We start from the raw sequence: 26,652 nt of genomic DNA on the forward strand, positions 1-26,652 counted from the left end.
GAGCATTTTTGGATCTCTCCCATAGAAGCTTTAAATTCGCACAGTCACTTTCTTATCTTACGTAATATAGAAAATTTACTCCGTGTTTGCAACATGGTATTTTTCCGCCCAGTAAGATTTTAATGTCAAAATAAAATAAAGCAAAAGCTGTTTTCTCTGGACTTCTATGCTGTTACTTTATTCTTGAGGAAGTAAGAATACAAAATAAGCACAAGCTTAAAGTGCCTAAGTAAGAAAAAGTGAGGAATATAATCTATCAGAAGTGCTGGATGTCAATTTTCAAATTTCAAAATTCCTAGCAATGATTATGCTGGCTAGAGATTTTAGAATTTGAACTCTTGAGGACTGCAATAAAAATAAAAAATGAATAAGTATTCAGTTTAATTGGAGAGTTCCATCATAACATATTATATATTCACAATACAGCATCGTGTAACATTCAAGATGGCGCACTTTCTGGCAGTGAAGGAAAATTGGTTTTTCCTGAATTCCCAGAGCCTTTTTATCAGGATAATCAGTAAGTAGTTAAACCACACATATGTATTTATTTGCCATTTTCTAGGCTCAATTACCCTGTATTATTGCATACAGAGACCTTCTCAATTCATACCATATTGTAGTGTAAAAAATGGTCATAAGCAGAGGTGAAATCCAGCAGGTTCTAATAAGTTCTGGAGAACTGGTAGCGGAAATTTGAATAGTTCAGAGAACCAGCAAATGCCACCTCTGTCTGTCCCCAGAGTGGGGTGGGAATGGAGATTTTGCAGTATACTTCCCCTGGAATGGGGTGGGAATGAAGATTTTGCAGTATCCTTCCCCTGCCATGCCCACCAAGCCATACCCACCAAGCCACACCATGCCCACCAAGCCACACCCACAGAACCGGTAGTAAAAAAAAAATTTCACCACTGGTCATAAGTCATGTTTTTCAGTGTAACTTCGAACAGTCCCTAACCAAATAGTTGTAAGTAGTTTGTAGTTTTGTAGTTTATTGGGATTTATATGTCAAGGATTACCCGTACATCTAATTAGAATTCTTAATTATGTAAACCCTAACAGAGTGATCACATTCAGAAGATTAAAAGTATTATTTCATTAATACAATATATTAAGGGCATTTTCTCATGGCCATATTAATCTTCATTCTTTTTATCTTTAATTTGGCAAAAACAATAAAAAACAGTGCCAGAATAATTTCTGGTGCCTGAAACCCTAGCCATATTCTCCCTTAGAACCTGCTACAGGAGATCGGTACTGTCCTTATAGATTTAATGCAGGATAAGTTACATAAGTAAAATGAATAATGGATTCCCATAGTTTCACTTCTCCAACTGAGCACCAATGGAAAGAGGAAAAACTTCTAGTGGGAAAAACTTCTGACAACTGTTCTTCATAATCTGGAATGGTGCTGGAGTTGAGGAGAAAATGAGTTTTGAAAGATAGGGGAAAAATTGTTCACATTTGCTATGTCTTTATGCAAGTCTTTTGCATGGATTCATTCAAAGGGACCCAACTACCAATTAATTGCCAAAGTTTTTTGAGAACCTAAAGGTATCTCATTTTGAAATGGTTAGTGTGGTATCTTCCGGCTATGGTGAGCAAGATGAGAGGATGAACTCTAAACTTTAATGTGCTTTACTGGTATTATATGAACTGAATATTATGATTTGTAAATAATGGGCTTGAGTTTATGCAAACTATGCTGATTGTAATTTATCAGCTAAGCTTTGGCTAAGCAAATGTGGCTTAATGTGATATGTAATGTTTGTATAGTGAGCTATTCAGTAAATAAAGCAAGCAACGAACCTTCTTTTAAAAATGTATTATGTGGCTATGACTTCTGTATATCTTTGATAGCACTAGACATTCATCTTTATGCATGTTCCATAACATTCACTTTATATTTTATTAGTCTGTGAAATTCTTCTTAGGCTGTTTGAATTAAGTTTTTTCACAGGGCAATCTAAAATCTCACTGGGTTTTGTTAGAGATCTAAAATTATTATTATGTGTGCATGTGGCAGTGGTGGGTTTCAAAAATTTTTAGAACCTCTTCTATAGGTGTGGCCTGCTTTGTGGGAGTTGCTTGTTGGCCATGTGAACGGATAGAAGTTGCTTGCCAGCCATGTTACTGAGTGGGAGTGGCTTGGCAGTCATGTGACTGGGTGGGCATGGCCAACTTGTAAAATGTGGCGAAACTCACTTAACAATGCTCTTGCTTAGCAACCAAAATGTTGGCTCAGAAACTCTGGCATTTGACGCACACAAGTCTTAAAGCTGCCAAGTTACAAGACCCTTGCATCCCTAACCCTTTTTTAAAAAAACAGGGGTGTTCAAACTTGACAGCTTTAAGATTTGTTGACTTCAACTCCCAGAATTCCTCCTCCAATCATGTTGGCTCAGGAACTCTGGCATTGAAGCACGCAAGTCTTAAAGCTGTCAAGTTACATGACCCTTGCACCCCTAACCCTTAAAAAAAAACATGGGTATTCAAACTTGACAACTTTAAGACTTGTGGACTTCAAATCTCAGAATTCCTCCTCTCTCTCTTCATCTTGATGATGTGCAGACGGGGGGGGGGAGCTGGAACTGGTTCTAAACGGCACTGTAGATTTGTGGAACCTCTTCTATAGAAGAAGTTAGAACTGGCAGGAACCCACCCCTGGCATGGGGGGAGCATTACGTGCATTTAACTGGATTTCAATATAATATGCATGGGAGGGTGGAAGAAACACAATTTGTTTTATCTATGATTTTGTGCATCCATGCTTAATTAATAGTTTAATTTTCAGCTAGAAATCACTCCATGTTTTCTCAATTTAGGCTCTGCATTTGGACTTTATCTGTTCCAGAAGGGAGGCATATAGTGTTGAATTTTTCTCACTTTGATGTGGAACCAGATGCATTCTGTGACTATGATTCTTTGTCAGTTATTTCTATGGATGATAGACTCATTGGTAAGTTTCTTCTTCAAAATGTATTGCCACAAACTGGCTTCTAATTAAAAACAGAAGTTTCTGCTATTGTTGACATTTCTTTGACAATCAAAACAATCTCCTACTCCAAAGTCAGCATTACTTGACACTTTATTGAACTGAACAGCCACTTACTACCTGCAATTTATTTTTACAATCTATTTTTTAAATTAATGTCTGAAAGTTGCAAGGATGAATGTGCGACCCAGTAATAACCACCATGTCTATGAATATCACTATCTTCATTTCTACATTTTGCCTGTTAGGAAAATTGTGTGGAATGGACCTACCACTGCCTATTTTCATTGGTTCAAACAGCGTAAGATTGAAATTTGTCTCCGATAACAAGGAAGAAAGAACTGGTTTAAGCATGACATACCGAGCTATTAAGCCAGATAGTTTTCTAGGTAAATATTAATGATCTTGATCAATCCATTGTGCATATTCAGATTATTCTTGATTTGAGATACTGCATAATCAATATAAGAATACATCATGAAGAACAGAATGGCATTTTGGAGACTCACCTACCCTGCATTCGTCTCTCTTTCCTTCCTTTTCAAGAGAGAAATGAGGTCTTTATGGTTCTGAACTTCTAAATGCCTGAACTTCATGAAGAAGTGCCAAGTTCTTTGATGAATAACTTAAGCTATCACAAGGCTGGATGGAATTCAGATATGAATTGACTTTATATATACCGTGTTTCCCTGAAAATAAGACAGGATCTTATTTTCTTTTGACCTCCGAAATAAGCACTTGGCCTTATTTTTGGGAAGGTCTTATTATTTTTGAGGTGCAGGAGGCGGTGAGCGTGGTCACCTTATGGCTGCTGCTGTGTTGCAATATTTTTGGGGAGGACTTATTTTCAAGGGACAGTTTATTTTAGCGCATGCACTCAAAAGCCCAATTGGGCTTATTATCTGGGGAGGTCTTATTTTCAGGGAAACAGGGTAATAAGATGTTTACACTCAAGAACTGAGCAGTTTCTGATACAAATCAACTTTAGAACTGCCCACTCTCACAAAAGAGATACTACCACAAGCAACTCCAAACTATCTATCAAATATATTCTTACACCATTTGTAGTTACATTATCCCTTTGAAAAGTTTTCATTCATCATCTAAGTAATACTTCTTTCCCTCTAAATGGGATATTTCATAGTTTAATAGGACAATATAACCTTGTAAATGTTTGAAACAACTTATTTATTATGGTTTCTTTTTAGATTCTGGCTGTGGATCTCTAGCAGTTCTCTTTGAAGAAGGAACAGTGCAAAGCATGCACTATCCAGAAGCATATAATAACCTGGCAGAATGCCAATGGATTGTTCATGCTCCAGTGAATCAAGTTGTTAAGGTATAAATCAGATTCATGAAATATTTATTTCAATCATATTTGATTTGGTTCAAATGTTCGAAGTTGCTCTTTGCTACTTTTTCTGTTCGTGAATTTGATTTTATATATATAATTATAATTCTATAATTTATATTTTTTCTAATATGGAATCCAACATTTTTAGTATTGAGCCTGACTATCTTCAGCTTGGCTTTTATCCTATGTCCCTGTCATTCTGATTATATCCCATAAATAAATGTTTGTTTTTATTTCAATCCTGATTGATGAAAGTTTAAAACTTTGGGCCACATGAGTATATTGCTATTCTCATTTTGAGATTTGCCAATATATTAAGTAGCAGTAAACTAAACTCTGGATCTTTTTTTGAATTAAAAATTTGTAAAATGAAATTTTTAATATTTTAAGGATGTGAAACCTCATCTTCTGCATATTTCTTGGGAAGAGGGTGACAATATTGGTTTGTGCTTTGTTGAATGAAGTTTTTCTTAAGCGGTATGTTAGATCAATGGTTTAACTCTTTGGTAGCAGTAAGATCTGGAAGAATAAGAAAAGAAAAACATATTTATTTAAAAATCAAATTCCTTTGTTTTGGATGAATTTCAGTTCTTCCCTGTTTTTATTTTTCTGAAGCTCGCCTATGAACACTTTGAACTGGAAGACAATGAAGACTGCAGTTATGATTCAGTGACAGTCTATGAAAATGTTGCAAAGGAGAAAGAAATAGGTCTGTTATATTCCTTTCTGAATTGTGGGTTGATTCAGTTGTAATGGTTCTTTTGTATGTGAACTAAATTAACTAAATTAAGAATGCTGGTATAGTTGATTGGCTTTTGTAGCTGCAAGATGCATTGTTTCCCATTTACCTTTGCTTGAGTTTTTCTACCATATTGGTGGTTATCTTTTATTCATAATTTGAGTCCATCATCTGTACTACTGTAATAATAAATACTGTGGAACCTTATATGGCACTATTTTGTACATTATGAGATAATGCATGTGAAATATCCTCTAGTAATATTATATCAAATATTATACTATATATATATATATATATATATATATATATATATATATATATATAAAGCATATATAGCATATATTATATTATATCAGATATTGTTAGTCTTGTACGTTAGTCTTAAATTTGGGGCCTGAAGAAATAAATTGGATAATATGGCTGAAATAATGTATATGTATATGTACACACACACACTATTATTATTATTATACAATTGTATCACAGCGGCCAGTTGTTTTGCCGGATTTGGCATTGGTTACTAGTCGGGCCCCACCCAGGGGCCTAGGACGTCGTAACGTATTTTCATAATATGCATGCAGATCCAAGCAGTGCGGCTTTTTGCATTTGACTGATGGTGATTTTGTCAATTTTTAATTGTTTTAAATGTAATTCCAGTGCTTTTGGAATAGCACCCAGTGTGCCAATTACCACTGGACTTACCACTGCTGGTTTGTGCCATAGTCATTGAATTTCGATTTTTAAGTCCTGGTATTTTGTGATTTTTTTCATGTTCCTTCTCAGCGACCCTGCTATCACCTGGTATTGCGATGTCTATGATTATGACCTTATTTTTCTCAACCAGTTGATGTCTGGTGTATTATGTGCCAGTATTTTGTCCATTTGTATACGGAAATCCCACAAGATCTTGACCATCTGATTTTCAGTGACTTTTTCAGGCTGATGTTCCCACCAGTTTGTTGCTGTTTTAATATTATAATTTTTGCACAAATTCCAATGAATCATTTGTGCTACTGAATTGTGCCGCAATTTATAATCAATCTGCGTGATTTTTTTACAGCAGCTGTGTATGTGATCAACAGTTTCATCAGCTTCTTTGCAAAGTCTGCATTTGGCATCATCAAAGGACTTTTCGATTTTGGCCTTAATGGCATTTGTGCGGATAGCTTGCTCTTGTGCAGCCAGGATTAGTGACTCTGTTTCTTTCTTTAATGTACCTGTTGTTAACCATAACCAAGTTTGCTCACTGTCCACTTTATCTTTTATTTTTTCCAGAAATTTGCCATGTATTGCTTTATTCTGCCAACTCTCCATTCTTGATTTTATCACATCTTTTTTGTATTCTTGTTTCGTCTGTTGAGCCTTCAGTAAATTTTTGTTCTTTACTTCGATTAATAGATGTTCTTGACTTTCTTTTAAATAATCAGCCAGTGCATGTTTTTCTTCTTCAACTGTTTGCTTCACTTGTAATAATCCTCTGCCACCTGATTTTCGGGGCAGATATAGTCTATCAGTATCACCACGTGGATGTAAACTGTAGTGCATTGTCATTAGTTTCCTGGTTTTTCGGTCCAAAATGTCCAAATCAGCTTGTGTCAAGTTAACTATACCAGCTGTGTATCTTATAACTGGTATTGCCCAGGTATTTATGGCCTTGGTTGTATTTCCACCATTCAATTTAGATTTCAAAATTTCCCTAACTCTGTTGGTGTACTCTCGCCTGACAACAGTTTTTACTTCTCCATGCTTGATGTTATCCAACTGCAGAATGCCTAAGTATTTGTAGGCTTCATTTCCATTGCATTTAATTAGTTGGCCATTGGGCATTTCAATTCCCTCACATGCAGTGATTTTGCCCCTTTTTATGGATACAGTGGCACATTTTTCCATGCCAAACTGCATTGAAATATCGGTGCTGAATACTCGGACTGTGCTTGTCAATGATTGGATTTCTATTTCTGACTTTCCATAGAGTTTCAAATCATCCATATATAGTAAATGTGAATTTTTTTCAGCTTCTTTGGTTGTTTGGTAGCCTAATTTCATTTTTTTAAAGATTACTAATAGTGGGATCATTGCAATGATGAAGAGAAGAGGTGAAAGTGAATCACCCTGGAAAATTCCTCGCTTGATATTAACCATGCCGTAGTTCTCATTCCCTACTGCCAACTCAGTTCTCCATTGTTTCATCGCCTTTTCAGTAAAGGATGTAATATTTTTGCTAATGCCAGTTGTTTCTAAGCATTTTATGATCCAACTATGTGGCAGTGAGTCAAATGCCTTTTCGTAATCAATCCAGACCATATTCAAGTTCATTTTTCTGTTCTTACAATTTTCTAATATCATTTTATCAATTAGGAGCTGATCTTTTGTGCCCCTGCTCCTTCTTTTGTTGCCTTTTTGCTCTACTGGCAAGATGTTGTTTGTTTCCAAATAATCCATCATGTTATCTGCAATAATGCCTGTGAGTAATTTGAAGGTTGTTGGCAAGCATGTTATTGGTCTGTAGTTTTCAGGTATTGTTCCTTTAGTTGCATCTTTCTGAATCAAGTATGTTTTTCCAGTTGTCAACCATTCATCAATTTGGCCCTTTTGTAAAATTTCATTCAGTTGCCTGGCCAATATTGCATGTAAACTGGTCAGATATTTGAGCCAGAAATCATGTAATTGGTCCTTTCCAGGACCATCACATCAGGTGATGTCCAATTCTTTACCTTTTTTACTCGATTTTTGACCATCTCAGTTGTTATTTCTAATACTTGCATTTGTTTGTTGCCAATGCTTTTCTCAAAGTCATGTATCCCCTTTGCTTCCTTATTGTAGTCCTTTGCATTTTCCCACAATTCTTTCCAGAATTCAACTGTGGCCTGCTTTTCTGGTTTTTCATTTTTGGTGTCACCATTCACATTAAGACTTTGATAAAAACACCGTTGGTCTGATCGAAATTTCTGATTTTGTTTATATTGGATGATTCATGCCTCATGTCTTTCAATTTTTCTAGCTGTTGCTGTTATCTGCTGTTTTACAATCTCTACAGCTTCATTGATGTTTCTTGTATCCAATCTATATCTTCTGACTAGCCGATCTATGATTTTGTTGCTTTTAAGCCGTTGCTCATGCATATTGTTTAAGTTACTAGCATCTGCCCTTAATTTTTTGACTTTTTGTTCTAATCGGATTTTCCACTTTGGCTTTGATGCTTTTTCTGTTGTGTGACTAGGTACTTTGATTTTAATGCCTAGTTCATTCATGACTATTACAGCTGCGCTGTACATTAACTGGTTCGTTTCCAAGATGGATCTCGATTCAATTGTTGAAAACACTGCATTAACCATTTTCATGATAGGGGCCAAAAATTTTCTTAGGCACAGTTTTTAGTGATGGTAAACATTGCCTTTCCTCATTAAGCAGAAAAATGGAAATAATAATAATAATAATAATAATAATAATAATAATAATAATAATAATATGGTTAACAACAGGTACATTAAAGAAAGAAACAGAGTCACTAATCCTGGCTGCGCAAGAACAAGCTATCCGCACAAATGCCATTAAGGCCAAAATTGAAAAATCCTCTGATGATGCCAAATGCAGACTTTGCAAAGAAGCTGATGAAACTGTTGATCACATACTCAGCTGCTGTAAAAAAATCGCGCAGACTGATTATAAATTGCGGCACAATTCAGTAGTACAAATGATCCATTGGAATTTGTGCAAAAATTATAATATTAAAACAGCAACAAACTGGTGGGAACATCAGCCTGAAAAAGTCACCGAAAATCAGATGGTCAAGATCTTGTGGGATTTCCGTATACAAACCGACAAAATACTGGCGCATAATACACCAGACATCGCACTGGTTGAGAAAAATAAGGTCACAATCATAGACATCGCAATACCAGGTGATAGCAGGGTCGCCGAGAAGGAACATGAAAAAATCGCAAGATACCAGGACTTAAAAATCGAAATTCAACGACTATGGCACAAACCAGCAGTGGTAATTCCAGTGGTAATTGGCACACTGGGTGCTATTCCAAAAGCACTGGAATTACATTTAAAACAGTTAAAAATTGACAAAATCACCATCAGTCAAATGCAAAAAGCCGCACTGCTTGGATCTGCACGCATATTAAGAAAATACGTTACGACGTCCTAGGCCCCTGGGTGGGGCCCGACTAGTAACCAATGCCAAATCCGGCAAAACAACTGGCCGCTGTGATACAATTGTACAACAACAACAACAACAACAACAATAATAATAATAATAATAATAATTATTATTATTATTATATAGCAATAGCACTTAGATTCGTATACCGCTTCATAGTGCTTTACAACCCTCTCTAAGCGGTTTACAGAGTCAATATATTGGCCCCCAACAATCTGGGTCCTCATTTTACCCATCTCGGAAGGATGGAAGGCTGAGTCAATCTTGAGCCAGTGTGTTTTGAACTGCCGAACTGCACCGAACAGTTATATATACAACACAGATCCACTGCTAGACCTCTTGTATCACAGATCCAGATCCAGAAATTGTGTCTGCATACATACATCTATATAAAGTAATTTATCTATCTCTCTGCCCCATTTGCAAAGCTTAAAATCAAGACAATTATTACTTTATTACTTTATAGAGTTCATTGTGCCCTTGGGTAATACCTGCAGTTTTACAAATGCTAAGAGTGCGTAGAAACATCAAAAGAAAATAGCAAAGGGCACCAAAGATACTTCTATAAAAGCATAGGCATGACTTGACAGGCAGAAGTGGATTGCTACCAGTTCACATCGGTTCGGGCAAACTGGTAAGGGTATGTTGGGCTGGGTTGCAGAACCGGCAGCGACCCAGGCTGGCTACGCTTCTGAACTGGTTCCCTGGTCACCATTGATGGCATGTTTTTTTTGTCTGTTTTTAATGTTCTGCGCATGCGCAAAACTATTTACAGGCAACTGTGCAGGCGCACGAAGCGAACTGGCAGTAACAACAGCAATCCACCCCTGTTGACAGGTGACTTTATATATTAGAGGGGCTCCTCCTCCTGTGTCTTTGCCTTCATTGGAATAGAGCCTCTCCTTTCACCTGAAGTCTATCTTCAACAAAACATGTGGGATTTTTGAAAAAAAATATCCACTCAATCATGTTTGATGTTCAGATACTGTTGGTCATGCCAGTGTTCTAGGCAGTTTTTTCAGAAGTGGTTTGGCATTGCCTACTTCTAGGGGGCTGGCAGACTGACTGGTTCAAGATCATCCATCTGGCTAGAACTCATGGCCTCTTTTTTTTTTTATTAAATGTTTTTTAGTTTTAGTTTAAAACGGGTACAGCATCTTTCTTAATATATCAATCAATTACAGATAATACAAAAAAAAAGACAAAAACAACAATCAGAAAAACAAAACAAAACACAGGTGTCTATTATGAAAAAATAAGAAGTATATCAACTGGTTACAACATGTTTTGGTGCTTCTCTTCCGTTAGCTCCTATTAATTCAGATATCTTAACTCGAATATTTACCATATCAACATCATTATACCTCCAGTTTTAATTATTATGGTTATTTAAACATCCTTCATCCTTAGCTATGCTAAGGAATTAGTCCATAACACATGCTGGCAGTTCATTTACTTATTTGTAAAATCCTCTATTATCATCAAATCCTCATATTCTATTTTAGCTAAACATCCATAATATTCAATTATATCATATATCATAACATTTTCCCAGTATTGATTAACATTTGATTGTATGGATTTTATTTAGTTTTTAATAGTGCTAATTATTATAGTTAATACTCTTTATGTATAATCTAAAGGTATTTTCTCATATCCAATTGTTAGTTATCATATCAACTCCACATTATATACATTACTATCAATATCAATTATTATTCAGCAATATCTGTTACACGAAAAAGCAATTAGATTTAACTAGTTTTCAATTATATTCATCAATCTATCAGCCAGTTCCAAATTATATATATTGCTATCCATATCAGTCATTATTCAACTATATCTATTACAAATTGAAGTAATCCGATCTAACTAATTTTAAATTGTATTGTCCCATCTGTCAGCCTGTGTCCCTCCAACGAGATTTCCTCCGTCCGATAGCCATTCGTTGGATAAATTTACCAAATGTTTCCATAAGCAAATCCAAACAAAAATATTTCGGCACCTTTGGATTCTGAATGTCGGTGATGAAGTAATAACGTTGTCCTAGGCTTATAAAATTTCCCAAATTAACTTTAATTCTCAAGGGTGGATTCTCCATTCCTCCTGCACACTGTCTCTTTAAATGAATCGTCTTTATAGCTTCCCCCCTCCTTTCTTCCTCTGAGATAGACCAGACACCATTTCTCACATTTTCCATTTGTGTTTCAGGAACATTTAAGCATTCAAGGATCTCAGTTTTAACTTCATATTTTAGAATCAATTGATCCAGTTTTCTTTCCAGTTTTTGGTAAGAATCAAAGAGTCCTCTACACGCAGAGAAAAGAGTCTGAAATGAAATCTTAGAGGTATTTTGGGACGCCATGATGTGTCGTAGTTAAAATAGAAGCTCTCTTTTTTTCCCTTACAGGCTTCGAGGCACTTTTTTTTTTAGTCTCTTACAGGCTGTCAATCTTATCTAGTTGTAAACAGAACTAGATAGTAAAGTAATAAAAATGTCGAATCGTGACGGGCTAATTAGTAGGAGATAAGTTTTACGATCCACTTAGGGAGATTCAGAGGGGGGAGGATGTCGCGGAGTTTCTTGAAGCATTTAAAAAGTAAAGTAACCACCAGTCATAAATCCATTAGAAAGAGCCAATTCGCCGCTAAATCTTCCTGTTCTTTGGATTCAGTTAGCTTAATTTTTTAACACGAACAGTCTCTCTTGGATAATAAAATCAGCTTACCAGATGACATCACTTCTTCCATTCTTAGGGGCAACCTGCAGTTTCAGTTAGCATGCAGCTAATCCAAAAAGGAATTGGCACGAGGAGTTAATACCCCCCCCCCAGAGATTTGCGGATATCTCTGGGGTCCTGGGTCCCTCCCCACCTTCACTGTCGTCTCCGGGACAGCTAGAGTTCAAAGAACCCATCCAAAAATCCTTTGGTATAGAGGAATTTCAGGAGTAGCCTAAAACTCCATCTTCTCACTGCTAAGCCCCGCCTTCTTCCCCCAAGAACTCATGGCCTCTTGATTTCTACCCTGATGCTTTAGCTACTACATCAAGCTGGCTTTCTATTAACAATAAGATCCATTAAATTTATATTGTTTAAATTAAATAGTATAAACCTATTGATGAAACTACTATAATTTACCATTTGTTACCACCTTAATAGGGTAGATGGGGAAATGAATTTCTGACAAGGCCAAACAGCCACATTTTCCAAATGCATCAATAAAGTCTAATACTAGGTTATTGCAGTTTGAAAGAAATTGGCATTGTGTGAAACAGGTAACCAAGCAAAACCTATTGCAAATATAGAAGTACAAACATTAGTTGTTGTATCCTCCATATACTTATTTAGAATGCTCATTTCATTGAGAAGACCAAGCTGAAGACACAGTGTGGATTTTAGTATTTTATCTTTTAAAAAGTGGTAGTTTGTTGTTATGATCTTAACATTCATTCATTCATTCACTGATTCATTTTCTTAGCTCGGTCATGTGGATTTGCTGTCCCAGCACCAGTTTTGAGTTCCTCCAACACAATGCTTATCCAGTTTCATTCTGACGAAACAGAGACCTACAGTGGGTTCAAAGCTGTATTTTTCTTCATTGATGTTGCAGGTAAAGAAATCCTTTGTATGAACAGCACGTGTGTCTTAGTTCTGCATACATACACACACATAATATATTTTGTCTACTTCAGTATGTTGTTAATAGCAGCAAACCGCATTCAAATTGGTAGGAATTTCAGTGGATCTTTAATAATTTTTTTAATTCTGACAAATCAAATCATAATCCATACTTTAATCACATTTCTTCTGCCTTTCTAATGTAATACTTGAATGAATGAAGTGAGGCATAAAGTTTACTAGCGTTAGAGCCTATCCAGAATAGTGATTAATGCAATCACCCAGCTATCACTAATACAATTTATCAGTAACTTGGAAGATTTAATATCACCACAACCATATCTAGATGATGTTGCAAAATTGTGAGCATGGATACCCTCTACCCCTCAGATTGTGTTCAGAAACCACTCCCTGCAATATCCAGAAAGGGATGGAAAAATTATTACTTGAAAATCTAGACAGTTTGTGAATCAGTGCTGATAAAATTAGGCTACATGATCCATTAATGACTTGGCATACGTTGCCTGAAGCTGCTCTGTCTTAACCCTGGTTAGCTGGTCATGGTTGTCATTCCTGAAAAACCAAAGCCATCATTCATTCATTCATTCATTCATTCATTCATTCATTCATTCATAAAATTTATAGGCTGCCTATCTTTCCTCAAGGTAACTCTGGGTGGGTTTTATATAGAACTGAACATAGGTACTTAGAATAGCCTTGCCTGTTTTGTAGCCTTTTAGAGAACACCTTGTACTGAAGGTTTTGGACCATCGTATTTGAGTGTCTCTAATATATATTGTGAAATAGTACTGCATTGTGGAACATCTTGCCCTCAGAGGTGAGGAAAGCCCCCAATCTCTTGGCCTACTCCAGGTTAAATCCTGGCTGTGAAGCCTTGCATGGGGGGGGGGGGGACAAAGAGGCCCACACAACTATGGGACTGGCTGACACCATGAGAACCTCCTTACCTGTATTAACAACTGCTAATCCCCCATCTTGGAATACAGCTTCTTTATAATGTTGATTTATTATTTAAAATTTTTAATCCTACATTATTCTGATTTGAATGTTTAATTTTATTGATTAAATTTTACACTACCAAGACCCTCTTTCCATGGGAAATGTCAAGAAGTATGAGGTATAAAAGTAATAAATAAATATATTATTTTATATCTTGTGCCATTTTATTTTTTAAGTCTTCCTTTTTTAAAGTATAGTCTTTGGAATGGAGTTCAGAACAAATATGCTTAAATCAGGGTTGGCTTTGCCTCTATGTTTTTATTATATAGCCTTGGAAAAAATCTTCCTTCAATATTACTTACTCAGATGATAGAAATGTATTAAACTCATGTGAGTATGTGAGTATATTATAAGTCATATAAGTTGTATTATATTGTATTAAGTGCTTCCTTTTAGCAATATTATTATCTAGCCTCTGAATTATGTACCTCAAGGTGAACTTTGATATTACAAAATCTATGTGGTAGGTAATTGTGGAAATGATAACTTCTTTAAGGTGAAAGCTAATCTTGAATTTTGGAGCCAAGTTTAAAACCTGTCACTCTGGTTTTACAGTATACCACACTGCCTTTATGCATGTAAGTCATATCGTAAACCTGATTTTCTACTACCTGCTACTCTTCAGATTTGGGCATTCAATATTAACAGTTTCAGATTGAGGAAATCTGGTCCTAATTATTAAGAGGATGAAGTGATGAAGCTAATTAAGGACCACTGTTACTTTAATATTGATTTCATGTACCAGTTTCATCTGCCACTCCAGGTTTCCTTTGACCTAATAGACCTTTAGTAAAATAAAATAGGCAAAACATGGAAGTGTAATTAGGACATGGTGCTCCAAATTGCAGACCATAAATTAAATCAGTTACTTCTCTACATATACGTGTAGTTGTAAACTGAATTTTTATCTTTCCTGGTGAAAGCTAAGTAACATTCATTTCAGGAATTCTGAGAATGCTTCTGTGTGCTTCTGGTTTTATTAGATTTAAACATAACAAATTCAAGCAGTGGAGTGATACCTGAAGAAATCAGTGAGTCTGCAAATGAAACAGACATGCCTGGTAAATATGTTTCTCCTGAGATTCTTTTTAATAGCCACAAAGAAGGGGAAAGGGAAAGCAGAGAGAAATCCAGAATTTAATTTGTAAATATTCTTGGAATAAATGTGGCACATGCTGCAATACAACATACACAGAATTATATAAAATTTCTGTAAGCATTCCATTGTCATTCAACTCATCTAGGTGGAAACTGTGTTTCTCTAATAAGTAATTCATGGATGAAACCATTTATTTAATAATGAACCTCACAGATTAAAAACTTGGGTTTTTGTACATTCTTTTATAGAATATTGGCCAATCAGACCCGTTATCTATTGGGTTATACAAAGGCTCCATTATAATAGGAAGGCTTTAATGAAGAGCCAAAAAAGAAAAAAAAGTGTGGAATTCCATAGTGAAGTGACTTTCCTCTTTATGGATAGAGATGGGATGCAGTAGCCATCACTTGACCATTGCAAACCTGAAGAATGACTAGGGATTTGAAGCATGGATACTAACTGAAGGTCATCCAATAAACTTACTATCCATTTGGGAAAAGAGTGCTCACTTGGGACAGCCATTGCACACCTCCACTACCTCTTCTTTACACCAAATTTTATACTGGCAAATCTCTAATGCAGTGCTGCTGTTAATGATAACTTGTCTAGAGCAGTGTTTTTCAACCTTGATAATTTTGAGTTGGGTGGATTTCATCTTCCAGAATTCTTCAGACAACATCCTAAGCAATCTAAAGAACCAGCTAAGGGTAAATAGCATTATGATTCCCATGAAGAAATGTGCTCTATGTTCACATTTTCTCTGTCAGCAGATGATAGATGTGGATTAGCTTCCAACCAGCCTAGATTTCTCTTTAGTCGGATAGTTGGCGGTGAAGAAGCTGTGCCGTATTCCTGGCCTTGGCAGGCCAGTTTGCAGATTTTGGATGAAAACATCTGTGGTGGAGCTGTTCTCACAAGAACATGGGTTGTTACTGCTGCTCACTGTTTAAAAAAAGAGTAAGTACACTATGGATACTCTAGTTTTGAGAGAGACAAAGGCCTGCTTGACGAGGCCTCTGGCAACAAAAAAGGAGGCCCAGAAGATTGCATGTGAACCTCCGAGCCTTTCTCACTCGAGATCCACTTGACGAGGCCTCTGGAGACAAAAAAGGAGGCCCACAGAAGTCCTCCTTTCTCATCGGCAAAACACTTGAAAATTATGTTCCCATAAACTTTGGCAACCCTTTTCAAAAAGCCTTTGCCAGAAGGAACAGAGCTTTGGAGGGAGATATCCTCCCAAACTCCGTTGGTACCAACAAAAGCTTTTTGTAAAGGGCTGCCAAAGCCGACAGGAACACAACCTCCCTGCAGGCTTCGACAAGGAAATGGCAAATGGAGGGAAGGCCTGAAGCCTCCCCTCCATTTGCAAACATCCAGACCTCAATACACAGAGAACAGAATCCTAAAGTGTGAGATCACACGAGATCAGTAGCATGAGCTCTCATGCTACTGATCTCACATGATCTTGTGGTACGTTAGGCCTCTGTTCTCTGTGAAAGCACCGAAACCCTGGAGCAATGAAGCAGGCAAAGAAATTGTGACAGAGAGGAGATCTTTGCAAGGTAAGTGAGTCTCCACAGGCGAAGTGCCTGTGAAGACCCAGCTGGCGGGGGAGGAGAAATAGGTGGGGTGAATGTTGCAGAGCCTCTGTGGTTGTTCGTAAGAGCGAACAACTGTCGTGGTTCTGCAATATTCATAATTTCGGGACTTGTTTGTAAATGCCAGGGATCACTTATTGTGTAACTTTGAATGTTCGCTAAGGGAAAACTCATAACCCGGGGACTACCTGTATTTGATCCAACCTACCACTATACATGTGATGAATGCTATCCAGTTCTCAAGACCAATATTTTGTATCTTCTAATTCTGAATACTAAGGTCTTCACACAATTCTGATTCAATTTCAGAACAATCCTACTCATGGCTTGCCTCACCTCATTATACCAATATCTAACTCTCAACTCTCTTCTGCAACTTAAACTACATTACGTGGGCATGATATTAATGTATCGAATAATGTATTTAATTAGATATTAATTTAATTAAATGTGGATTTAATGACAAAGTCCCTCTCTGACAACTATTGATAGTTATGTGGCTACCTGTTGCTACACGAGTTACAACATTTATATGTAATATTTATGTTCCCATTTCTTTTCATTATTGAAGCTCTATGAAATAAATTGGAAGTTTCCATCCCTATCAAATGACTGGACATTTTTAAACATAGTAAATATATTGAAGATTTTTTAAAATTATATAATCATATTATAACACCTAGTGAACCTACTTGGTTTGTGATCAATACTGGATTCTTATTTCAAATTCAGCATTTTTCTTTATCTACCAATGAATAACTGTGTAGGGGAATATGAGAGATGCTATGCTTGAGCTGATTAAAGCAATATTTGAATTATGTTGTTTTTCTAGGGGAAAATATCAGGATCTTTGGAGAGTGGTGGTGGGCACTCATGATATAAAAGAGCAAGATCAGAGCAGCCAAGTTAGTACAAGTTGTTCTTTCTTTATGACATAATGTGAATTGATCGTGATCATATAGTACTCTATCCGTGATGGCGAACCTAGGACACGCGTGCTGGAGCCATCTCTCTGGGCATGTGAGCCGTCAACTCAAGGTCTTCTGGCTTCCGGCCAGCTGGTCTTCATGTGCACAGGAATGCTGGAAACTGGAAGACCATATGGCTGGTGGACATGCATGTGCCAGAAACTGAAATATCATCTTCCCGGTGCGCACATGCGCATTGGGCGGCTGTTCTTCCGGTTTCTGGCACTTGATAGCAAAAAGGTTCAACAACACTGCTCTATGTAATGTGTGAGCCTCAGTTCTTTTAAGGAAAACGGTCCTTTTTAGTTGAACTGAAAACGATCTAGGTACTATTTTGCATTTTATAATACAGAGGCATGTTTCTGGTAAAGCCAGTCTTACAGGATTTTGAAGCAATGTGGAACTTGTCAAACTTGTTTGGTTTAAGTATTGAAGTGTTTTGTTGAAGCATTTATGCCATTAGCTATGATTTCTATTTGGATCAGCAAATAGTTTCTAGCCTAACAGTTCTAAAAGTATTTGGTTCTGCTGCAGAATTACATTTACTTTAGCTAATACAGCCAGGCTAGAAAATAGCTTTCTTTGATTTCTGGCTATTAATTCCTTTGTTTGTTTGTTTTGCTTTTTATTCTTGTTTTTATTTTATTTTATCTAGTCGTAAATAAGGATTCGGAATATGAATCATTAAATACAGAGACTTGATTACTCGCTGATCCTAGGGAATTTTGAGTATCATTGTTTGAAGCAAGAACGTTCCACTGTGTGTTGTGCTGACTGGTAGATAGTGAAGACTTGCCCGGCTTGAATGGCAGCAGGGGTCCCAACTGTGGCAATTTCCATGTATATGGACTTCAAGTTCCAGAATTCCACAGCCAGCATAACCATCACTGAGAATTCTGGGAATTGAAGTCCACTCACCTTCAATTTGCTAAGGTTGGGAAAACCTGGTATATAGATAAGATGTACATTTGAAAAAAGTCATTACAGGCAATCTTTGGTTTATGACCACTTGTTTAGTGACAATTTGAAGTTACAATCGGATTCATATTTATGATGGTTGCAGTGTCCTGCAGTCTGATGATCATGATTTGCAACCCTCTGACCTGGCTTCTGATGAGCAAAGTCAAACCTTCTAGTGCAGGGGTGTCAAACTCAAGGCCAGATCCAGCACATAGGTACTTAGATATGGCCTGTGAGACCGCCCTGGAAATAGTGAAGGACTGGCCCACAGTGCCTCTGCCAGCAAAAATGAAGATCGGGAGGGCTATGAGCTCTGTTTACACTGGCAGAGGGTTGCAGGAGGCCACCACAGCCAAAAATGGAGATCGGGAGCCCATTTTCTCTAGCAGAGCACTCGGGCCCCACAGGCACCCCCAACACAAGTGACATTGGGCTGGTCATGCCCACCCAGGCCACGCGCCCAAGATCAAACACAACCCTGATATGACCCTCAATGAAATCGAGTTTGACACCCCTGTTCTAGCGGAAATGGGCTGCATAAAAACTTATTATTTTTAAAAATAATAATAAACAAATAAATGGGGGAAGTAAAATTAACTTAATAATTGTATCATTCACTTTAGAAATGCAGTAAGAACAGTCATAAAATTGGATCTGATCACATTAAGATTTACTTAATAACCACATTGCTAAGTGACTGAAATTCTGGTTCCCAGTATGGTTCTAAGTCAAAGACTTCCTGTACTATATAATAACACTGGACAATTAATAAAAAAGAGTCTTGTTCTTTAGCCTGACATCCTTAACATTCGTAGCTACCCAGTGATGTAAGAGAAGATTATGTAGGACATCTGAAAAGCACAGGTGTATTGCCTGCAGCTTAATGCTGTAAGTAAAGGCTGTAGTGTAGTAACTTCAACAAAGGGGACTATTATTTTTAATGTGATGGATGGTTGAGTATGATTAAATGCATGAGAAGAAATCATCTTAGTTAATGCTTGTTTAGATAAAACTAAAACTAAATCTAATCTGTTCTGGGCCTACACACTTGTTAGTAGGTGGCTCCCAGCATGCCATCAAAAGCTAAATGCAACCTTTGACTTAAAAAGTTACACATTCCTGTCCTGAAAAAAGATAAAACAAAAAACCTCGGGCAATTTGATGCCAGGATCAGGATGATATAATGATTATGTTCAGGTCACTTTAGAGGAGGCATGTGGGACCAGCTCTCAGTCCCAGCCTTCCAGGTGTTATAAACACAATGCTACAAGGCCCACAGAATTTAACTCCTTCACTTAGGGCAGTGGTTCTCAACCTTCCCAATGCCGCGACCCTTTAATACAGTTCCTCATGTTGTGGTGACCCCCAACCATAAAATTGGTATCTCGGTTCCTAAGACCATCGAAAATATGTGTTTTCTGATGGTCTTAGGCGACCCCTGTGAAAGGGTCATTCAACCCCCCAAAGGGGTCCCGACCCACAGGTTGAGAACCACTGACTTAGGGAATGCTTCCCTCCTGCACTACTCTTATACTATTGGTCTCATAAGCAGCAGATGCCTTTCATAACTTTATGCCTGTTATTTACTCAATCTTCTAAGTAACAAAGTAGAAGCATCAGTCAAGCAAGAGGTTTGCATGAAAATATGTTTTTTTATGATATGGCCTGCTTTGATTTGGATTTCTATAGTGAATTACTATTTTGCCTATCTTATTCTATCACTGGCTCTTGCCTCTCATGAAAAGAAAAGATTTCTTTCTAAACAGCTTGAAATAGTCCTTGATTTATGACCATTTGTTTAGAGACTGTTTAAAGTTATGATGGCACTGAAAAAGTGACTTATGATTTATGTCACACAACTGTCGCAGCGTTCCCACAATCATGTGATCAGAATTCAGGGGCAGTGTGAATTTACAATGTTTATAGCATTTTGGGATCACCTGATCACCATTTGTGATCTTCCCAGGCAGCTTCCATCAAACAAAGTCAATTGGGGAAATAGATTTGCTTCAAAAATGCGTGAATCACTTAGCTGCAGTGATTTGCATTAACAACTGTGGCATTTTTATAAAGAAAATCAGGTATGAGTCACTTAACAACCACTCTGCTTAGCAATAGAAATTCTGGTCCTAACTGTGGTTCAGAGGTAGTATTCAGCAGGTTCTGACCAGTTCTGGAGAACCAGTAGCGGAAATTTTGAGTAGTTCAAAGGAACACTAAATACCACCTCTGACTGGCCCCGCCTCCATCTATTCTCTGCCATCCGAGTCCCAGCAGATTGGGAGGAACTGGGGATTTTGCAATAACCTTCCCCTGGAGTGGGGAGGGAATGGAGATTTTACAGTATACTTCCCCTGCCACACCCACCAAGCCACGTCACGCCCACAGAACTGGTAGTAAAAATCCACCACTGATGTGGTTGTAAGTCAAGGACTACCTATATCGAACTCTGCTATATCAATGTCTTAGACAGATCAACTGGAATGCACCCAAGTTGATTAGCACATCCAATATATATATGAGCATATAATCTCACCTAACATGCTGCCATGATTTTCCCATGTGTAGAAAAGATTGGTGAAACAGTACATCCTGCATCCAGATTTCAACACCAGCCCTCTTGATTCAGACATTGCTCTAATGGAACTTACTGAGCCTTTAGAATTCAATCATTATGTTCATCCAGTATGCCTTCCGGAGCAAGAGGAGAAGATTGAACCTTCGAGGATTTGTGTAATTACAGGATGGGGCAATCAGTATGAAGGTGAGCATTTCCTTTTCCATCAAAAAAATATGTCTCTTCGTTGATTAGCCAGAATGATTCTTATTCTATCCGTCAGCCATGGAAGAATATGAAAAAAAGCTGGATCAATTATAGAAAACTAGTTGATAATCCAGCATTTCCTGGGTATTTATTTTTAGAGGGAAAATGTCCGGACCAAACATAATTTCTAATGTCGGATTTTCTTCCTTACCAGAGGCAGCCCTCTTGTGGAGTACTGTGAAGCTGTTACCATGGCAACTCTACTGCACTTGTACAGTAGAAGCCATTTTAAGACATAACAGGCTGTATCTTAACAGAATACACACTCCGACAAGCGTTAGGGATATCTTACCCCAACAGTATTTTTTTTTCAGAGAGTAAGTCATCTGTGTACCAAGTTTGGTTGAAATTGCTTGAGGCGTCCCAGAGTTATGCTGGAACACACGCACGCACGCACACATGCACACACACAAGTATGTATGTATGTATGTATGTATGTATGTATGTATGTAAAGGTAGACTGCAAGAATGATAAGATGATACATATCAACTCAGCATGTTAGATTCAGACAGGGTGAGAAGATCCTTTTTATATCAAGAATTACATTTCCTTATAGGCAATCTCTTTGGGGGGGGTGTTCCACACAAGACCAAATGAATGGTAGGCAAGCCTCCCTTTTTCATTTTGCCTCCCATTCCTCTCTTTTTTTTAAAAAAAAAAAATCACTTTCTCCCTCTTCTTCTTCCTCAGGGAAGGCTGATCCCTCTTGTCAGATGTCCAAAGTGATTTCATACAGGGATTTTGAAATTAAACCAAGGGTTCTGTGAAATCAGATTGAACATCACAAGTTGCTCTCTTCCTTTTAAAGGTCCTCCTTGTTGCTTTCTTCATTGTAAATGATTTATTTCCCCCCTCTTTCACCTCAAGATAGAGCACAGTCAAGTAAACTGCATCAACTCAGAGTTCCTATTTTGGTTTCTGAAGAATGCCAGAAATACTATGAGAGCCATCCTGGTTTGGTCAACGAAAGGATGTTCTGTGCTGGATTTCCTGCAGAAGGGGGAAAAGATGGCTGTACAGTAAGCTGCCTATGGAGTATATGCATTTCACAAATTCTGAAGCTTTACTATAATACTTCTTTGACAAACAGGTTCTGTTAACGTAAGCTGTATTCCTTTTCACTAGGGTGATTCTGGAGGCCCACTGGTTTGTCCTGTTAAAGACTCAAGCTTCTACACTCTTAATGGAGTAATCAGCTGGGGCCTTGGTTGTGGAAGAAAAGGCTACCCAGGAGTCTATACAAATGTTGCTGCTTTTGCCGATTGGATCAGTCAATACATATATGGAAAAAACAGTATGTTCATTTTAACAACAGCTCTTCAATTCTGATCTGCATTTTCTTCATATGCGTACCTGCACAAAACTGTTTCAGATGGACTGCTGCCCTTTGCATATATCAGAGGGGGTAGAAACAATCTCAGTGTAATTCTGCTCAGTCAATCAAGTAATACTGCTCCAGTCCTTCAATGTGGAGAAGCCAGCAAGGGAATTACAAACACAATTGCCAATAAATTATTCCAATCAAATTGTTGTAAGAGATGACAGGGCTATTTTATGTTGTCTACTCCTGCCCTACCCAAAATTCCCTCATATCTGATTTAGGAAAGCATTCTTCAGAACCAGGACAGCAAGTTTATAATCTTCAGTCCCTGGGAGCAAAGTTACTCCCACCTATGACCTGACATTCAAGAACAGGAATTTCCAAACCCCAAGGGAAATGTATTGTATTGTCATAGCTTTCACAATAAAGGGGGGGGGAGGTCCATGTGTGGAAGGGTTGCTTCATATTAGTTAACTGAATGAAGGATAATTCATACTTTTAAAAAGCCCAAAGCCCTTCCAGCTGTATTTGCTTTCAAGTTGTTAACTTTGCAAGGATTCTTTTGTAATTTACGTCTGACCTGTGTTGACCAATCTGATTTAATGATTTCTACATTTCTCTCCATGTGGGATCCTGTATATTGGCCTGTGCGTGAGATTACATGGAAGCAAAATGCAAAATCTTTTAAAGGCTCTTTTGTATGTTTGTGCTGAGATCCTTAAATTACAAGAAGTACTCAGGATTTTGAGAAATCTTTTCTTTAACAACTCCTGCAATTTTATTTTCAGATTGAGTTTTTTTTTTTGAGTCAGAGCTCATTTCTTCCAGTTGGTCTGAAAATTATAGTTACATAGGTTTTTCACCCTCATACTTAACGAATGTAGAAAATAAATGTATGTACGAGGATTCTAGTTGAGATGCTTGCCATATATTTCCAAATGCTCTACGGCAGTGGTCCCCAATCTTTTTGGGGTCCATAGACCGGCAGTAGTAGTGGGGTGGGGGGGTGGAAGTGCAATTTTCATTTAAGAGCCGAGGTGGCGCAGTGGTTAAATGCAGCACTGCAGGCTACTTCAGCTGACTGCAGTTCTGCAGTTCAAATCTCACCGGCTCAGGGTTGACTCAGTCTTCCATCCTTCCGAGGTGGGTAAAATGAGGACCCGGATTGTTGTTGGGGGCAATATGCTGACTCTGTAAACCGCTTAGAGAGGGCTGAAAGCCCTATGAAGCTGTATATAAGTCTAACTGCTATTGCTATTGCTAATTTTATTTTCAGATTGATTTTTTTAAAAGTCACAGCTCATTTCTTCCAGTTAGTCTGGCCGTTTCTATATTAACAGTGGAGTTGGGCTACCGTGTTTTCCCAAAAATAAGACAGGGTCTTATTTTCTTTTGAACCCTCCCCCCCAAATAAGCACTTGGCTTTATTTTCAGGGAGGTCTTATTATTTTTGAGGTGCGGGAGGTGGCGAGTGTGGTCACTTCATGGCTGCTGCTGTTTTGCGCTGCTGCAGCAGCGAAGTGCGCCGCTAGGCCTGCTGCTCTTTTTGTGGCAGTTACCGTGACAGAAGTGGCACGATGGCTAGGGTTGCTGGAACGGCTGTTAGGTAAGGATGTGTGGGACATGTTCCCCCCTTCCCTTCCTCACCTCGTGTTGTTTGTGCAGCAAGCAACCAGAGGAAATGGTGGGGAACGGCTGTGCAGGTACTTAAATCTTTTTGGGGAGGGTTTATTTTAGCGCATGCGTTCAAAAGTCCGATTGGGCTTATTATCCGGGGAGGTCTTTTTCTCAGGGAAACAGGCTACGATTCTAAGAGACATGGCAGATGCGTCTCACACTGGTGCTGTGATGGGATGTTGTCAACTTCTAGCAATGGGTTTCTAGAATCTTACCAAAACAATTGCAATTAGTGTTAACCTTTAATTAAACGTATTCCCAGAAAGCTTAAGCATTTCATAATCATTATGCCATGCCTTTTGTTGTAATTTAATGTGGATCAGCTTTTGATTGGCAGTCATTGCTTGCTTCTTTATTTTTGCAGATTCATCAAGTATGGCATGAAGACAACTAAATAAAGGCACCGTTGTGAAGGGCATTCCTTAGTTCATGTGTCTGACTCCTGGATGTGTGAGCTATGATGGTCAAAAAGGGGAAAAAAGACAAAAAGCTGCAACTGCTCTATTCTCATACTGGGATATTCATTTATTATTAATTGTCTTAAGTGTGTGCTTAAGTTCAAGTTTCTGTATGCCTTAAGAATTACTTGGATAGCAATAGTAAAAGCACTGAATGAATTAGGAGTTCTAACTTTTTAAAAAAAATTAGAGTGCACCTTGTTTTTACAGTAATTTTATAGTATAAATGAATATAGATGTTTCCATATTAACTATGTTAAAGGGAGGAGAAAAAGGGACAAAAGTAAGGATGAAGCAGCACTACCGATTGTGTGGCAAGAAGTGTATGTGATTGTATTATTACTTGCACATTAGATTAACAATGTCTAGCCTCCTGATGAAAATTATAGTTACATAGGTTTTTCACCATCATACTTAACAAATGTGGCAAATAAATGTATGTACAAGGACTTCTAGTTGAGATGCTTGCCATATATTTCCAAATAATGCTCTATGGCAGTGGTCCCCAATCTTTTGGGGGTCCATAGACCGGCAGTGGTAGTGGGGTGGGGGGTGGAGGATGATTGCACACCAGAGGTGGGTTCCTACCAGTTCGCACCTATTTGGTAGAACCGGTTCGTCAAATCTACCAAACCGGTTAGAAGAGGTTCCACCAGTGGACCCGGAAAGCAGGCCACACCTACAGAAGAGGTTTTTTTTGAAACCCACCACTGGTCCTTGGATATGATTATTCTACACTATCATGCTCATATTTATAAAACTCAGTGCCTCTGTGAAAGGTGAGGATGACTACTGCGTTTGTGGTGCAATCAGAACATTGCGTGTGTTGAAGTTGTTTTAACGCAAACCAAAGATGCCTTTTAAAAAACAAGTTTACATCATATTCTTATGCATGCCAGTGCTGTGTGTGAGGTAATTTAAGGTGGTTCTGACAAGTGTCGTCAGCATCTTCATATCCGGTCACATGGGCGGCAAGCCACTCCCATCCGGTCACATGGGTGGCAAGCCACTCCCACAAAGGAGGCCACACCCACAGAGTAGGTTCGAACAATTTTTGAAACCCACCACTGTTGAACACGCACAACCCAATCCCACGCATGACCAAATAAAGCTTTCCGTGATCGCCAGCTACTTGCGAGACCGCTTTCCTCTAACGAAAGACAATGGCATGTTGATTTGACTGAGAGCATTTTTTAAGATCAGCCCAGGTTGCCAAGGTGCTCTCCAACCCTCTATTTCACTTCTTTCTATTGACCCAAGACTCTCATAGCATCCCCAAGGATCCACCTACCTTTTACTCTGATTATTTAATTGGATCTACACCCCAAATTTCTCTTCAGAGTTTTACATCCAAGAGTGATGCAAGACACGAAGTATTTCTATAGTCATTCTTTGTCCAATCAAAGAACCCCTGAAAGCAGACACCTAAGAAACATCCGAGAATCCTATAGAAAAAGTCAGCACACTGGCTGCCTCCAAGTATTTGAGTTCAGCGGCTCCTCTGCCTAATCAAGAGAGTATAGGTTCGTTTAGTGACTGTTTAAGGTTACAACGGCACAGGAAAAGGTGATTTATGACCGTTTTCCACACTTACGTCCTTTGTACCATCCCCATGATCAAAATTCAGATGTTTGATAACCGACTCATACTTATGATTGTTGCTGTGCCCCATGGTCATGTGATCAGCTTTTGCAACCTTTTTGACAAGCAAAATCAATGGGGAAAGCCAGATTCACTTAACAACCATTTTACTAATTTATCAACTGTGGTGATTCACTTAACAACTGTGGCAAGAAAGTTGTAAAAAAAGGGGCAAATGTCTCACTTAACAACATAAATTTTGGGCTTCA

The 26,652-nt window shown here is 38.0% G+C and overlaps 1 protein-coding gene across 1 annotated transcript in view; it reads left to right on the forward strand.

Moving 5' to 3' along the window:
* The window catches only part of OVCH2 (ovochymase 2), a 36,621-nt gene extending 11,893 nt beyond the window's left edge, over nt 1-24,728 (forward strand). The window contains exons 9-21 of the mRNA XM_032212922.1: nt 427-517; nt 2,823-2,956; nt 3,241-3,381; nt 4,201-4,331; nt 4,962-5,055; nt 12,737-12,868; nt 14,880-14,957; nt 15,766-15,952; nt 17,426-17,498; nt 21,090-21,285; nt 22,214-22,365; nt 22,472-22,640; nt 24,709-24,728. Of these exons, the coding sequence (XP_032068813.1) occupies nt 427-517; nt 2,823-2,956; nt 3,241-3,381; nt 4,201-4,331; nt 4,962-5,055; nt 12,737-12,868; nt 14,880-14,957; nt 15,766-15,952; nt 17,426-17,498; nt 21,090-21,285; nt 22,214-22,365; nt 22,472-22,640; nt 24,709-24,728 (1,598 nt within the window). The remainder of the gene's footprint in view (nt 1-426; nt 518-2,822; nt 2,957-3,240; nt 3,382-4,200; nt 4,332-4,961; nt 5,056-12,736; nt 12,869-14,879; nt 14,958-15,765; nt 15,953-17,425; nt 17,499-21,089; nt 21,286-22,213; nt 22,366-22,471; nt 22,641-24,708) is intronic.
* The last annotated feature ends 1,924 nt before the right edge of the window (nt 24,729-26,652 follow it).

This window comes from Thamnophis elegans, chromosome 1 (genome assembly GCF_009769535.1).
Source record: "Thamnophis elegans isolate rThaEle1 chromosome 1, rThaEle1.pri, whole genome shotgun sequence".
Classification (NCBI taxonomy): Eukaryota; Metazoa; Chordata; class Lepidosauria; order Squamata; family Colubridae; genus Thamnophis; species Thamnophis elegans.